The following is a 16,453-nucleotide window of genomic DNA, read 5'->3' on the forward strand; positions in this document are numbered from 1 at the left end:
GTAACATATATAAAGTAACATTATTTTATATCTCATTGTCTTTTTAAATTAGAACAAGCTCTTTCTCTGCTCTGGATGAGGACTTGGTGGGGAGCATATAGCACATTTTTTGGTAACATACCCAGTTTTCTGTTTATTTCAAATGGCAAAATATATTTTAAAAATAGACGTGTTCAGTTCTAGTGAATACTGAAAGCCTCAATCTTGCTTTAAAGTTTCTTTTAAGGTTTATTCCTCTCCCTAAACTTGGGCCTGTTGCAAGTTGGGTGTAGTTTGCTTCACTTACCCTGCCTAGTTTTTTTTTTGTTTTTTTTTTGTCCTTTCACATTTCTGAATTTGTTAGATCTGCTAGTATGGGAACGAAGAAGAGGTCAGAAAAGAAGGAAAGTCTGTAATTGCCAGTTCTGTCTTGGTGATATAGCATTGGTGTTCTCTGTACCTGGCTATATATTTAAAGCTATTATCTTATAGATGCTTTTGCGGGTTCAGAGAATCAGCCACCACATTCACTTAATGCTATGGATGATTCATCTGCAGTTCTCTTATTGAGGGTATATTAATCATCTTCTTTTTCACATGGTAGTACTTCCAGCTTCCTGATGAGGATTATTCATCCTTTCTAGAAAGAAACTAAGGTAACCTTTCAGGTTATCAGGTTATGAAGTTCCCTTTTCTCAGTTTCCTGAGACATTTTTGGATTTTCTCAAATGCCTTTTCTGTATCTATTCATACGGATCATATGGTTTTTCTTTATTCTGTTGAGATGGTAAATAATCAAATTCAATATTTAATTATTTATTTAATATTTATTCTGTTGAGATGGTAAGTAATAAACAATAAAGATTTTTTTATTTGTAGTAAAATATTTAATATAAATTTACCGTTATAGCCTTTTTATTTTATTTTTTGAGACAGAGTTTTGCTCTTGTTGCCCAGTCTGGAGTGCAATGGCATGAACTTGGCTCACTGCAACCTCCGCCTCCTGGGTTCAAGCGATTCTCCTGCCTTAGCCTCCCAAGTAGCTGGGATTATAGGCATGCGCCACCACGTCCGGCTAATTTTGTGTTTTTAGTACAGACGGGGTTTCTCCATGTTGGTCAGCTGGTCTCGAAATCCTGACCTCAGGTGCTCTACCCTCTTCAGCCTCCCAAAGTGTTGGGATTATAGGCGTGAGCCACTGTGCCTGGCCAGCCATTTTTAAATGTACAGTTCAGTGTCCTTAAGTACATTTCAGTGTTGTGCAACCAATACCACCTCCATCTTCAGAACTTTTCATCATCCTGCGTGGAACCCATTAAATCATAACCATCCAATTTCCTCTTCTCTCCAGCCCATGATAATCAGTGTTTTATTTTTTGCCTCTATGTATTTCACTGTTCTAGGGACCTGATATAAATGGAATTATACAATATTTGTCCTTTGGTGTCTAACTTATCTCACTTAGCCTAATGTTTTCAAGGTTCATTCATGTTGCAGCATGTGTCAGAATTTTATTCCTTTTTAAGAATGAATAATATTCCATTGTATGACTGTGCCACATTTTGTTTATCCATTCATTTTTCAGAAGACATTGGGTTGTTTCTACCTTTTGGCTGTTGTAAATAATACTGTTATGAACATTGGTGTGCAAATATCTGTTCAAGTACCAGATTTCACTTCTTTTAGATATATATCCGGAAGTGGAATTGCTGGATCATATGGTAATTCTGTGTTTAAGTTTTTGAGGCACCTCTATACTGTTTTTCACAGCAGCTGTACCATTTTACCTTCCTGCTGGTAATGCACAAAAGTTCCAGTTTCTCCACATCCATGCCAACATTTGATGATAGTCATCCTAATGAGTCTATCTCATTATAGCTTTGATTTTCATTTCCCTCATGATTTGTGATATCAAGCATTTTTTCATGTGCTTCCTGGTTATTTGTGTATCTTCTTTAGAGAAATGACTACTTAAGTCGCTTCCCTCTTTTTACAGCGGGTTGTCTTTTTGTTGTTAAGCTGTAAGACTTCTTTATATGTCCTGCTGCAGTTGCTCAGCTTTGCCATTGTAGTGTTAGCTCCCATAGACAATGTGTATATGACGGAGTATCACTTGGTTTCAATAAAATTTTGTTTATAAAAATAGGTGGTGGTCCACATTTGGCCTGCAAGCTGTAGCTTACCAAGCCCTGCTTTAGAGCAGCAGTTCTCAAACTTTTTAGTCTCAGTACTGCTTTAAACTCTTACTGAGTGCTCCAGAAATCTTTATATATATATCTCATTATTTACTATTTTAGAAATTATAGATTAGAAACTTTAAATTTTTTAGTTATTCACTAAAAATAAACAATAATTAACCTATTATGTGTTAACAACATAAATAACAATTTTATGAAAAATAACTGTCTCTTCCCAAATAAACAACAGCAACAAAAAATAGAAGAGTGTCATTGTTTACATTTTTTTGTGAACCTTTTTGGTTCACAAAAAAACAGCTGGAGTCTCATTTCTGCTTGTTCATTAAATCTGTTACAACATCCCATGTCAGATAGCCTCTGGAAAACTCTACTACATATTGATAAGAGAATGATTCTGAAAAAGGCAAATTACATCTTAATAATATTAAGAAAATAGTTCTGACCTTGCTGATCCTCTGAAAGAGTCTTGAGGTCCTCCGCAGGTCCCTAGACTACTCTTTAAGATCATTTCTCTTGGGCAAGATTAGCCTCATTACTAAGACTTGACTCGTATGGGATCGCAAACGAATGTCTTAGGTATTTAAAGAGGACTTTCCACTTTGGTTATTGGGAGCTTTAATGATTCACAGTCCTCTGTGCCCGCTGGAAATTGTTTAGCTTACTGCTTTCCAGTAATTGTTCTTTCCCCAGTGCTTGTTCTTTGCCTATCCTTGTGAAGTTTTGCTGTATGCATGTTCATATTGTGTTCAGGCATAAAATGAAGGGGACCCCATGTATATTTCTGGAGTTTTCCTTTGTGTAGCTCCTTTGTCATCAATTCAGTAGACTGCCAGATTCTCTTTGGCTTCTCCCTCTTCACATTGCAGTCCCGAAATTGCCTGCAGCCAAAAACCTACTTGTTTGTAGGTCTCACCTCTTGTGTTTCCTTTCTCTCAGGACCTAGAGGCCTGTGTTGCCTGTTGCTCAGCATCTGTGGATGCTTCAGATATGTTCTCCAGTATTCTAATTGTCTGTGGTGGGAAGGCAAATCATGTAGCAGTTAACCTTCATGAGCAGACATCTCGGACTTTCTTGTTTTATTTTATTTTACTTTTTCTTAAGACCGTATCTGCTGAAAATTGTGCATTTGGTCTCATATATCCTTTCAAAACATGGTCTTTGTTTTGTAGTCTTCAGTGAAAACTTTCATTTTAGCATCCTGTTAACATTGATACAGAGGACATTTTTCACTTCTTTTTTTGAGGTGGAGTCTTGCTTTGTCACCAGGCTGGAGTGCAGTAGCACAATCTTGACTCACTGCAACCTCCACCTGCTGGGTTCAAGCGATTCTCCTGCCTCAGCCTCCCCAGTAGCTGGTACTACAGGCACACACCACCGTGCCCAGCTAAGTTTTGTATTTTTAGTGGAGACAGGATTTCACCATGTTGGCCAGGATGGTCTCAATCTCTTGGCCTCATGATCTACCTGCCTCTGCCTCCCAAAGTGGTGGGATTACAGGCGTGCGCCACTGCGCCTGGCCCGCATTTGTAACTTTTATACCAGGAACATATATGGAAGAATATAGTTATTTATAAATATTTGCTTCTGATTTAAACAACTATGTGGACTCTGTTTATTTTGTCTCAGCCTCCTGGTAATGTATCTAGCATGTTAAGAAGAATGATTTTAAAAACATGTTTTGTAACTATTTTGTTTTTTTACATTTAACTTTAAATGTAAAGCTATCATCTATCAAATACATTTAGCTTTAAGTTTTGTACCTTAGGGTTTATTAGTTACTCTTATATAATGTTGTCACATAGACCTGGATTAAGTTCTGGCTCTGTGTTTTACTAGATGTGTAAACAAGGACCACTTGCTTAACCTGATGTGAACCTCAGTTTCTTCATTACAGACACAGTAATGCTGTATTAATTAGAAATCAGAACTTCTAGTAACAGAGCTTTTGACAATGGTGTTTTCTACAAGGTGGAAATTTATTTCTTCTACCTCTTTGTGTAAGAGGAGCCTGGCAGTCCAGAAGTGGTATGGCAGCCTCACAGTGTGTTTGTGGACCCAGTTCCCTTCTCTTTTTACATTCCTTCATTCTTAGCTTGTAGATTTTATCCTCAAGGTTGTCTTATGGTTCAAGATGCCTACTGGAATTCCACCTATCATGTCCATATCCCAGGCAGCAGGAAGGAGTAGATGCGAAAGGTAAAAGGGGCATGTTTTTCTTTTAAAGAAACCTTCTTTAGTACACACCATCATTTTGTTTAAATCTTATTGGCCATAACTTAGTCATATGGCTATACCTAACTTTAAGGGAAGTTGCATCTTTTAGCCAGATATTATGAAGAAAGAGGGGATAAAGGGATTTTAGGTTAGGCACCTAGGAATATCTGTCACTAATGTCTTCCATCGGAATTTCATGGGTTCCAAACCCGATGAGAAATTATTCAGTAGGTGCTCGTATCTGTGGTAGCAGGAGGAGGCCAAAATACCAACTTTATAAAATGGACAGAACTGATGTTTGAGAAATATAACTGCATTATATCTTCAGTCAAGTGTGTTTCCTATTATTGAACCCTAGAATTAAACAGTCTTACCTATCCAGTTAATACCACTGGACTAGGTAGCATGTGCCTTTATTAAATTGGTGGCCTGAAAGAACAAAGCAAATGTTTGGTTCCAGCTAGAAGCTCTTTCTCAGGAGAAAGGGTGTAGTGAATGAGGGGATAGAGAGCGTCCAGGAGTGTTACTTATGTCATCAGAAATAGGGAAGTATTGCCCTCTTCCTTCCCCGCTCTTGTAATATCTTATGCTACAAATATAGCATGATGCCTGGCATATAGTGAACATTCACTATGGAGTGATTATTATTATACTGATGGTTTTGAGCAGTTTGAGCTACTGCCACTATGTGTAATAGTCTGTATGTTTAATGGTCTCACATACATTGCTATTTGAAAAATAGCATGCTTTTCCATGAGATACTATTTTTAAAATTCATCATGAGATAAAATTGATCAATGGTTTAAAAATTTTTTACTCTACCTTTTAATTGTTTTAAACTTTTGGTGAGGTCACAGTTTCCTATGCAAATTTAGTGAAACTATTTATATAGCAAATCATACATACGATTTCTGTGGGTATGTGAACCTTACGATAATAACTCATGGCTTAGATAAAATTTAAAGAACTACAGACACCTACCTATTACTGTAAACTTGTATCAATGACTATTGAATGAACCAAGCACAATTAATTAAAAGGAAGTTTTGGTTAAAATCATGTGAGGTAGACAGATACATTTTTTAATTTCAACAGTGCCCTCCTACTAGCTTTTTGACCTTAAGCCAGTTACTAACCTGAGTGTTATGGTTTGTTTGTTTGTTTTTTTTTTTTTATCAGAAAAACAGAGATAATAATAGTTCCTATTTGACAACATTGAGAAATAAATGAGACAATATGTATAGAGCATTACTTCTGGGTCAGACACAAAATATTCACTTGCTCTTTGCTGTTATTGTTTTTCTTATCATTAGTATTTTTAGTATTCTTTGCTTTTCTAACCTTGCCCTGATCATCTTGAAGGCAGTGAATAAGTGTACCTGAATTTCACAATTTAGAAATGTAATTATTCTGAGCAAAAAACTTGATCCTTTAGATCTGCCTTTCTTTTCTTCCTTAAAAAAAAAGTTCTTAAGAGCCATCTTCGTGATCTTTGATCTCTTCATAAGAAGAAAGATCATTTACTTCCTGCTTATGGCTCATCAAGGAAAAAGGTCTTCAAAAATTTCCTTTCTTTCTTTGCTTCCTCTCCTGTCTCCTTCCGGCCTCAGCAGAGAGAAAGATGTCAGTTTGATACCTTTGGCCTCTTTTAAAAACCTAGTAATGGTATTTATCCTGTCAGCAGTTCCTGGGTATTTAGTGTTTTACCTCTTGATCTGAAGAAAAGTCTTTAACTTTCTGTATTGCTTTCTAAAGAATAGCTTAGGCTGCAGAAGTTTGGTCTCCTCACTAAGAGCTACAGAGCCCCTGCTGTTTTTATAGGCTGACTTTTGACACAGACTACTTCTGTTCAAGGAGCTCATTGTTACTAAGTTAGTGCCAGTTTATACTAGAACTTAACTTTTAAAGCACATGTAAATAGATTTCTTAATGGGTTTTTGGGTAGGTTTTTAAGATCACCTAGATATATATATATATTTTTTCCTGGTGGCCAAATAGCACATGCTCATTTTGAAAAATTGTTCAGAAAATATAAAAATCATAAAGAAGAAAATAAAGATCTCCTATGGTCCCATCCCACGAAAGCAGTCAATTTTACTATTTTTGGGTAATTCCACCTAGGTCTTTTTCTATACACGAATATAGATTTACATGCCTTTAAAAAATTGTTGTTTTCCCCCAAATGTGATTCTTTTGCATATGTTGTTTTATAATCTTCTTTTTTCCAGTGTAACTATATATGTACATGATTTTTTTAAATAGTTGTATAGCAGTTCATTGAGTGGATATAATGTAATTTATTTAACCAAAACCTTATTGCCATGGATATTTAGGCTGTTTTTAATTTGTTAGTGATTTAATCACAGGACAAGATTTTTCTGCATCCATTTTTTCTCCAAGGCCAGCCTTCATTAGACATCAGTTTTTGAGTGTTTGTGTTACTGTATTTTAATGCATTCTCAGAAGTTTGAATTAGTGGGTCAAAGGTTGTGTTTCTACTAACTGGCGATGAAAGCACCCTTTTCTAATCAAATTTGAGTGTTATCAGTCATTTAAATATTTTCCAATATGATGATAAAACTTATATCTCTGTGTGTTTTAATTTCTCTTTCTTTGATTATTAGATGTTGAACACATTTTCATGTTGTTTTTGGCCACTTGCATTTTTTCTGAGGTTCATTTTCTATTATATATTTTTTCTTTCCCTAGGATATGTATGTTTTAAAATCAATAGCAAAAGAAAGAAAGAAAAAAATCAACAGCAAAATTATGTTTCTTGCATTAAAACTAGGTTGTTCTATTTTTTTAAAAAGTAGTTTTCTCTTTGCTGGACTCAGTTCCTCACTTAGCTAGTTATTTTCAAGTATTAATATAGGAAATGAAGTACATACCTAGCAAAGGAAACCAAACTTATGAGAATAATTTCTTTGTCTAAAATACAAATGAAGTGGATAGAAATCCTTAATGCTTGTTTGCATGATAAAGTACCTAATTTGGCTTAACTGATCCTTCTTTGCTTGCATCTGGCTCTTGACCATGTTCTACATAGGAGATGTCTGTATAGGCCGGGCGCGGTGGCTCAAGCCTGTAATCCCAGCACTTTGGGAGGCCGAGACGGGCGGATCGCGAGGTCAGGAGATCGAGACCATCCTGGCTAACATGGTGAAACCCCGTCTCTACTAAAAAATACAAAAAAAAAACTAGCCGGGCGAGGTGGCGGGCGCCTGTAGTCCCAGCTACTCGGGAGGCTGAGGCAGGAGAATGGCGTAAACCCAGGAGGCGGAGCTTGCAGTGAGCTGAGATCCGGCCACTGCACTCCAGCCTGGGCGACAGAGTGAGACTCCGTCTCAAAAAAAAAAAAAAAGGAGATGTCTGTATAATAAACATATTATCTGGACCTATATTTACCATATTATCTGGACCTATATTTTTACATTTTTCATTTTTATTGTTGAAATTAAAAGATATGAAAATGTTGATTCAAATACTCCTTTTAGCAAACTATGATTTTTGAAGTCAGAAGATAAGATGCATTGGAAATCTTTTCATATGATGAAGTGCATGTTATTTTTACTTTATTGCTTTTAGAAGAAAAACAACAGTGAAGACATTATGTATTTATGCAGACTACAAATCTGATGAAAGCTATACTCCAAGCAAGATCTCAGTCAGAGTAGGAAATAATTTTCACAACCTTCAAGAAATTCGGGTATGTCTTTCAAATTTTTAAAAATATGTCATCCTTTAACTTTTACTTATTAGAAGATACTCACAGTTGACATTACATTAGATATGTTAAAATGTTAATATATAAAAGGAAAATATTGGAGAAAACATGTTTGAGTGTAAAATTTATTTTCTTCTGAATTCTGATTGTTCTCTTTATTTTTTCCATGATATTTTATTATTGAAATTATCAGACCTACGGAAAATCTCAAAGAATTGTGCAGTGAACCCCAATATACTCATCTCCTAATTTCTTCAGTTGTTAATATTTTGCTATATTTGCTTTATTACAATATGTCCATCTAATTTTTTTGTGCGTTTAAAAATAATTTGTGTGTATTTGCCCATTTCACCCCAATTACCAGTGTAATATATTGGTAAATTTATCAACATTTGCTTAATTTTCTTTTTTTAAGATAAAATTTATGCACAATTTTGCATAATCTTAAGTATATTGTTTGGTGAGTTTTGACAAACACATACATTTATGTAATCCCAACTCCTGTTAAAATATAGAACATTTCCACCATTCCAGATAATTCCCTCATATCTGTTCCCAGTCAGTCTTCATCTCTATCTTACCCTCAGAAAGAACTATTATACTGATTTTATAGATTGATTGATTTTTTTTATCATAGATCCATGTTGCCTGTTTTACAATGTCATATGAACAGAGTCATACAGGATATAACTTTTATGTAAGGCTTCTTTCACTCAACCTAGGGTTTTTGAGATTCGTCCATGTAGTTGCAAGTGTCACTGTGTCATTCTTTTTTACTTCTGAGTTGTATTTCACTGTTTGAGTATACCACAATATATTTATCCTACGTGAAGTTATTAGGACAGTGCTTTAGTCCTGAAGTATTTCAGAAGTATTTTCAATAACTTTGAACTACATAATTGTCAAGCTCTGGCTGTTGACATTTTTGGGTCAGAAAATCATTAAGCCTAAATAATCATTAAAATCTGGTGGTTCTGAGAGATTTGGGAAGCACCTGTGATCTTTGAAAGGTCTCCAGTTAAGTTAATTTGTGGTCTTAGTTCTTATTTGACTTAATGTTTATATTAAGACTGTGTCTCTAAATTTATATTTCTTATCGGAGTTAGTAATAAAATACTTAATACAAATGACATGTACTGCATATGTATTGACAGATAAGAACAGGTGAGGATATTGTCCAAGATATTTTTGTTGTTGTTTTGTCCTTTGAGATATTCATTGTTTTTTTAAAAAAATTATTAAATAAAAATTGTATGTATCATGTACAGTATGATGGTTTGAAATATGTATACTTTGTAGAATGGCTAAATAAAGCTAGTTAACATATGCATTACTTTCACATACCACTTTTTTGTGGTGAGAACTCTCAAAATCTACTCTCAGCAATCTTCAAGAATATAACACTTTGTTTATTAGTGTAGTCACTATGTTATATACTGGATCTCTTGATTTTATTCTTCCTATCTAACTGAAATTTTGTACCCTTTGACCAACATCTTCCCAATCCCTCTTTCCATTATAGCCCCTAGAAACTATCATTCTCCTGCTTCTGAGTTCAACTTTTTAATATTCCATATATAAATAAGGTCATGTGGTATCTCTCTTTCTGTTCCTGGCTTGTTTCATTTAACAGTAGTGTTCTCCAGTTCCATCCATGCTGCTGCAAATGACAGAATTTCCTTCTCTTTAGGGCTGTACAATATTCCATTGGGTATATATACCCCACAGTTTATTTACCCATTCATTCATTCATTAATGAATACTTAGGTTGATTCTGTATCCTAGCTATTGTGAATAAAGCAGCAGTGAACATGGGAGTGCCATCTTGCTGACATCTGAACTCAAGTTGTTTGTTACTTTGAGCTAACTTTTTGGTCTTGTTATAGACAATTATCTTAACTTACTTTTTTTTTTTTTTTTTTGAGACGGAGTCTCACTCTGTTGTCCAGGCTGGAGTGCAGTGGTGTGATCTCGGCTCACTGCAACCTCTGCCTCCCAGGTTCAAACAATCCCCATGCCTCAGCCTCTTGAGTAGCTGGGATTACAGGAATGTGCCACCATGCCCAGCTAATTTTTTCTATTTTTAGTAGAGACGGAGTTTCGCTGTGTTGGCCAGGCTGGTCTAGAACTCTGGCCTCAAGTGATCTGCCTCTCTCGGCCTCCCAAAGTGCTAGGATTACAGGCATGAGCCACATGCCCAGCCCTTACTTTTAAGAAACCTTTCTTGAAAACTAATTTCAGCTTTTGAAAATTTGAAAAATTGTTGTAAATTAGATAGTTTTCTTTTAATTTAAAAGCATTTCTTCTTTTGTCTTCTTTTGTCTGACAGGCCATGCTGGTTGATCTGTACTTCCTGTGCTTGAATAGATTAACAAATAAATCAGCCTGTAGTTTTCTTAAGTTCTTCTGTTCACCCAGTGCTTTTTAAATTCAGAATATTTAAAATTTTTTAAAAATCATAATCAATTTTTTTTTTCCTTTTTTTGACAGAGTCTTACTCTGTCACCCAGGCTGGAGTGCAATGGCCTAATCTCAGCTCACTGCAGCCTCTGCCTCCCGGGTTCAAGTGATTCTCCTACCTCAGCCTCCTTTGTATTTTTAGTAGAGACGGGGTTTTGCCATCTTGGCTAGGCTGGTCTCGAACTCCTGACTTCAAGTGATCCACTCACCTCGGCCTTCCAAAGTGCTGAGACTACAGGTTTGAGCCACCGCACCTGGCCTCTTATTTTTGGACCAACTGACAGCCCTTCTTTTAGTCACATATCTGATACATTTAATTAGTGTTTGGTTCTCTGATGACTTGACATATTAAATTGTACTTTATTAAAAATTTCACATTATCAAATGATTGGATCACTCATACTGATAAACCTTTTGTAAGTAGAGTTGGCTTCTTTTGATTTATAACTAAAGATTTATCATATAGCTCCTCAGGCAGTTGTGATAAGTGAAACACTAGCAATAAAATGTTTTGATTTGATATACATGGCATATATTTGAAACATCCACTAGATGTCACTGTTGTCCTTTATTCTCTAGTTTCATAGCCTATTTGTAGTAAGTTCAAGACCTCAAGTAATCTTAGTTGTACTAGTTTTTCCTAGAGAATATATATGCAAGAACTCTTTGATGCATTTTTGGGAAGTGTACATATTCATGTGAAATTTCTAGGTATTTGTATTAAAGATGTTTTGTATTCTATTGTAAATTTTACTAACATTAAATAAGGATTTTGAGAAGTTAACAGGAGAAACTTTAAGTGATATTTGGACCTTGTAAAATACTTTTAATCTAGTCTTTGCTTCTATTATGTCATCTAAGTGCTGAAACGTTAGCCATATAGAAAAAGAGCTCTTATAGGTAGTCTCTTAATTTTTTCTAAGTGTTTATATTTCTGTTTAGTGACCACATAGCCTCATGAGACCAGTAATACAAAATATTACCAGGTGATAATGTGAGTTGTTTTCCTGGAAAACTTATTGAACATACTACTTTTCTGCAATAGTTCTCACTAAGGAACCATAATTTTTGGATGTTTCTTTAAATTATTAGTGCCTAGCTTTTGCAGCTCATGATATGAATACTTTTATCTTTTAATTATACATCTTTGTATGAGATTTATACTGTTTACCTTTTTTTCTTTCTAAGTTAAATAAGAGCCTGATGGCACTTTGCTTTTTAAGGAAGGATGAAGCAGATCATGATTTTATTTTTTCTGTTATTCTACCACAATATCTAAATATATATAAAAAATCTTTGCTGCTTCTAACTCAGATACTAAAACAAGTAATTAAAATAGTGTGAATTTTTTATGAGGTTTTTAGAGTCATCATTTAATTAGTTATAGTACTGATTTAACTGAGTGGAAAATCCACCTAAATGTTTTTATATTTTTCCATGGATGCTTGCCCACTGGAGGGTGTAGTGTAGTGTGTATTGAAATGTTTTAATAGATTTTTCTTTTTTTTTTTAACTAGAAATTATGAATTTGTTTACTTGAAATGCTTATTTTTTTGTAATTGTTGATTTGAAGTAGTAACTGAAAAAATAGTCTAAGATGAGAAAAGCTGATAGCTACCTTATTTAGCAATAAATTCTTTTCTATCCTATTTTCCTTCATTTTAGTTATGAAGCATGTATTGTATCTAGATCTTTGTTACTTCTATTGATAACTCTCTACAAAGGCATCAGACCCTTCCTTTAATACCCTAGAATGTGTATTTTAACCACTATACCAGAGGACTTAAATTGAACTTTCTGCTAAGTAGTCACAAGATACTAAAACTGAATTTGGCCAAACAGAATATGTTTAATGACAAAATTGAAATTATTTATGCTTCTCATTGTACTTTCTTGTATTCAAAATATCCCATTCCACATAAATTGAAAACCAACAATTTAAGAACATTTTATAAGATATTTGCAATTTATTGCTTCTACACAAGAGACTGTTTCTGTATAGAAGTGATAATTTAGCATTTCTGAGTCTACATTGTCTTTCTTTGCAGAATGCCTCATCTCAGTTGGGTTACTTTTGTGTATGAATTTATGTTATTCAAGAGAAATTTTCAGATCAAGATGGTAGTTTTTAAATTCTTAGATCTTTTGCATTTTAGCATTATGTTTTGATATAATGTTGTTTTCTTTTGCTCTTAGAAGGGAAAATAATGTGTGAGATAATTTTTTTTTTTTTTATCATTTAGAGCAACAGACCAAAGAACATTATATTTTAAATGTGACCATTATAGCATTTTAGAAAATATCTCTAGCTGAAATTCAAGGATACTTAAAGTCCTTTTCAATTTGCTAACTAGTTATTGTTGTTTTTAAAAATTATTGTAGAATATTTTGTACTTAAATATGAAACTAAAGTGTTTTTTTAGACTTACTGTGACAGTTCTCAAATTATTTCTATATTGTTATATGAGAAACAACTTGTTAAGGTTAAGTAGATACTTTCAGCATATGTGAAAGTTGTCCTTTGGTTTATTGCTTCTAAAATTTGTGGCCATGAAAGGATAAAATATTGATAGAGCACAAGATCGAGTACTTAAGTGAATTTTAAGCCCTGTTTTTGTCTTCAGATAATAAAGCTGTTACCAAGTGATTTTTTTTTTTTAAAAGAGGCTTGAAATAAGTCTTCAGTGTTAAAGAGAGCTGTAATGTTTTCCCATGGTTTCATGTGGCCTTTTGCTCTCTACTTGTGTCCTTATTTCAGTAGCACAACCATGTGAGTCCATATATGGTACTTTGACAGAAGTGGTTCATATGTCAGTTCTTCTGATAAAATAATATTTCCTATTATAATTTGAGTTCCACTAATGTATGTGATAGAGTAAGAAGATGCAACAAAAGCTCTGGCTCTATTCGTTGATCCCAAAATCTACTTATATTTACTTTCTTATGAGGGGCCTATTTTAAACAATTTAATATAAAGCGGAATGACTTAGGCAGTATCTATAAATATCAATTGGTTTGATAAGACAGAAAGTGTAATTTATCAAGTCTTTGGAAAAATAGTTTTTGTTGAATTTAGATAGTTTAAAAGATTTTTTTTAAAAAAATTAGTTTCATAACTAACTTTAGTTCATCTTTGAAGTCATTGTAGAATGTTTTGGTGTGATACACATAATTTTTAGGCCAAAAAATGTTATCTTCTAACTTTCTCTGGAAACAATGTATAGAATTTTTGAAAATGTTTATTTGTTGTATGCATCACTTATTTCTAAAGTGGAGCTGAGGTAACTATGCATTTGGGGTATATTTCCTTTTGGAACTAAAATATGTTATACAGAAAAGTATCATCTGTATTTTTAAGAAGAAGTATCATCTATATTTTTAAGAAACTTTATTGTATCTTGTTTTTGTTTGACCACAAACTTATACTATAGATTATTTAAGAGATGTAGTCTGGCATTTCATACAAAACAGATTCATGCTTTATTCTGTGAATAATGCTGTGGGGCCTGCCAAGTGCCAGGTAATATGTTAGATACTGGGGATACAATAAAGTCATAGTTTCTGCCTTTGAGCACTTCATAGTCTCATGGAGGAGATACGCAAAAAATTCTCAGTTGCCATATAGTATAGTAAGTACCTGGAGGTGGCTATGGGAACACAATGGAATATTGTGTTTAAAAACACAATATTGTTTTGTGGTTTTAAGAGCCCAGTGTTTTAAAAAGCTGAAGAGGTTGATGGTTCAACTGACTGTTTCGGATAAATACAAAGCCTATTCAGGTGCAAAATCAAGTGGAGGCATTCTAGCAGGGTCATGATGTACATAAAGGTATGGAAGCACAGTAGCATGGTATAGTGACAGAAGTGCAAGTAATTCAGTCTGCCTGGAAGCTGGATAGGTCTGAGGGAGTGATAAGAAAGACTGAAGAAGTATTTATTCATTCAACACATTTATTGTGATATAACATGGCTCCCATACGTAAGTTTCCATTCTTGTAGGGAAATAAATATAGTATATAATTGTTTCAGTGAAAATGTATAGTCCTATTGTACATAATGTCAGACATTAAATGAGGAAACTTTGACACAGCTTAATCATGGGAATGCTGGAGCTGGAGCACCTAAAGACCAGGTAGGTATAATATTAGCCAGGTAAAAATTATGAGGATTTAATTAAGGCTACAGCAGTTGGGTTCCAGAGGAAGGGATATATTTGAAATAAATTAAAAGGACTTGTGACTGATTGCTACCTGGGATGTATTCAGAATATTGGGTAGAATTCGAGTAAGTAGAAAGAGGCATCTAGAATTCTTAGCTTAGGCAACTGGTTGAAAGTTGGCATTTACTAGAAATGGCATACAGAGAGGGAACATTCTGAGGGGGAGGGGCAGAGAGAAAGGGGCTTCGATAATAAGATTAATTTTGGTCACTGATTTCTGGTATCTCTTCAAATGGAGGGATTTTCAGTAGGTAGTCCATGGATAGTAGGGTATGGTGTATGGATCTGAACCTAAGGAAAGAAGTCTGGGTTAGAGGTATAGATTTGGGAATCATCAGTGTGTAAATCGAAGTTTAGATATAAAATAAAAGTTCTAGGGCTGGGACCATGAAGATGCCAATATTCAATAATTGAATAGGAAAAGGTTATCCAGTGACGAAAGCTGAGAGGAACTCCCAGAAAGATGAGAAGAAAATTAAGAGAATATGTTGTCACAGAAGCGGAAAGAAGTCAGGAGTATCTAGGCAGATAGGGACTGAAACATTTCCTGTATTTCATGTTTTAATAGGCAGTTTGCTTAATGTAATTTACTTAATGCAATTCTGAACTAAGGTAGTTCTTGAAACTTGTTTAAGCACTCTTTGGAGTAATTGTTTCTAAATTTATAGATTGGGAACTAATGAAATGATTTAATAGCAGGAATTCCATCTTTTCTAATTATAATATTTGTGCCAAATAAGATGATTCTGAGGAGGATTCTTGTGTGTTTCATAATGTGTTGATTTGGAAGGTTTTGTGCTGCTAATGCATACTTAAAGTAAACTTAGAAGTTGATGAATTTTCTTTCAAGAACATTGTCCTGTAAAGGTCACTTTTTTCAAGTGATCTTTTACAGCAGTTATAGAAGACCTACACTGTTTCTTTTAGGCAAAATAGCAATGGTAATAGCTTAGGGCAAAGAAGACAAAAAACCTACAAAATCTAAATTCCCTTTATTTAACCATATGACGGAATATAATTCAATAGAAATATGCATTTTACTTATGAAAATGAAAATGACATGGTTTTAGAAATGTAGATTATCAACCCCTCTTATAAGGAAAACATACTGGGAATATAGCCTGCTGATCAGAGCAGGGTGGGCACCTGTCTGAGAACCTAGCATAGTGTCTGAAACAGTAGGTATTTCATTAAAGTGTTGTTAAATAACCATACTCTTACAGGGCCCCGCCACTTACCCAAACTTGTTAACTTTTGGGTCGGGGGTTTCCGCACTATAGTCTCTCCAGTGGTCGCCAGAAAGATGTTACAGGAAAAGGGGTCCCAATCCAGACCCCGAGAAGGAGTTCTTGTATCTTGTGCAAGAAGGAATTCAGGGCACATCCATAAAGTGAAAGCAAGTTTATTAAAAAAGTAGAGGAATGAAAGAATGGCTACTACATAGAGCAGCCCCGAGGGCTGCTGGTTGCCCATCTTTATGGTTATTTCTTGATGGTATGCTGAACAAGGGGTGGATTATTCATGCCTCCCCTTTTTATACCATATAGGGTAACTTCCTGACTTTGCCCTGGCATTTGTAAACTGTCATGGTGATGATGGGAGTGTAGCAGTGAGGACGACCAGAGGTCACTCTTGTGACCATCTTGGTTTTGATGG

At 34.6% G+C, this 16,453-nt stretch overlaps 1 protein-coding gene across 4 annotated transcripts in view; it reads left to right on the forward strand.

Moving 5' to 3' along the window:
- The window catches only part of ANAPC10 (anaphase promoting complex subunit 10), a 120,434-nt gene that overhangs the window by 25,489 nt on the left and 78,492 nt on the right, over positions 1-16,453 (forward strand). For 3 of the 4 annotated variants that reach the window (XM_021938831.2, XM_009207639.4, XM_003899230.3), the window contains exon 4: positions 7,980-8,100. In XM_021938831.2, the coding sequence (XP_021794523.1) occupies positions 7,980-8,100 (121 nt within the window). Of the gene's footprint in view, positions 1-7,979; positions 8,101-8,311; positions 9,385-16,453 lie in introns of those variants that run through there. The other variant, XM_017959085.3, reaches the window with a different exon arrangement.

The sequence above is a fragment of the Papio anubis genome, chromosome 3 (assembly GCF_008728515.1).
Source record: "Papio anubis isolate 15944 chromosome 3, Panubis1.0, whole genome shotgun sequence".
Classification (NCBI taxonomy): Eukaryota; Metazoa; Chordata; class Mammalia; order Primates; family Cercopithecidae; genus Papio; species Papio anubis.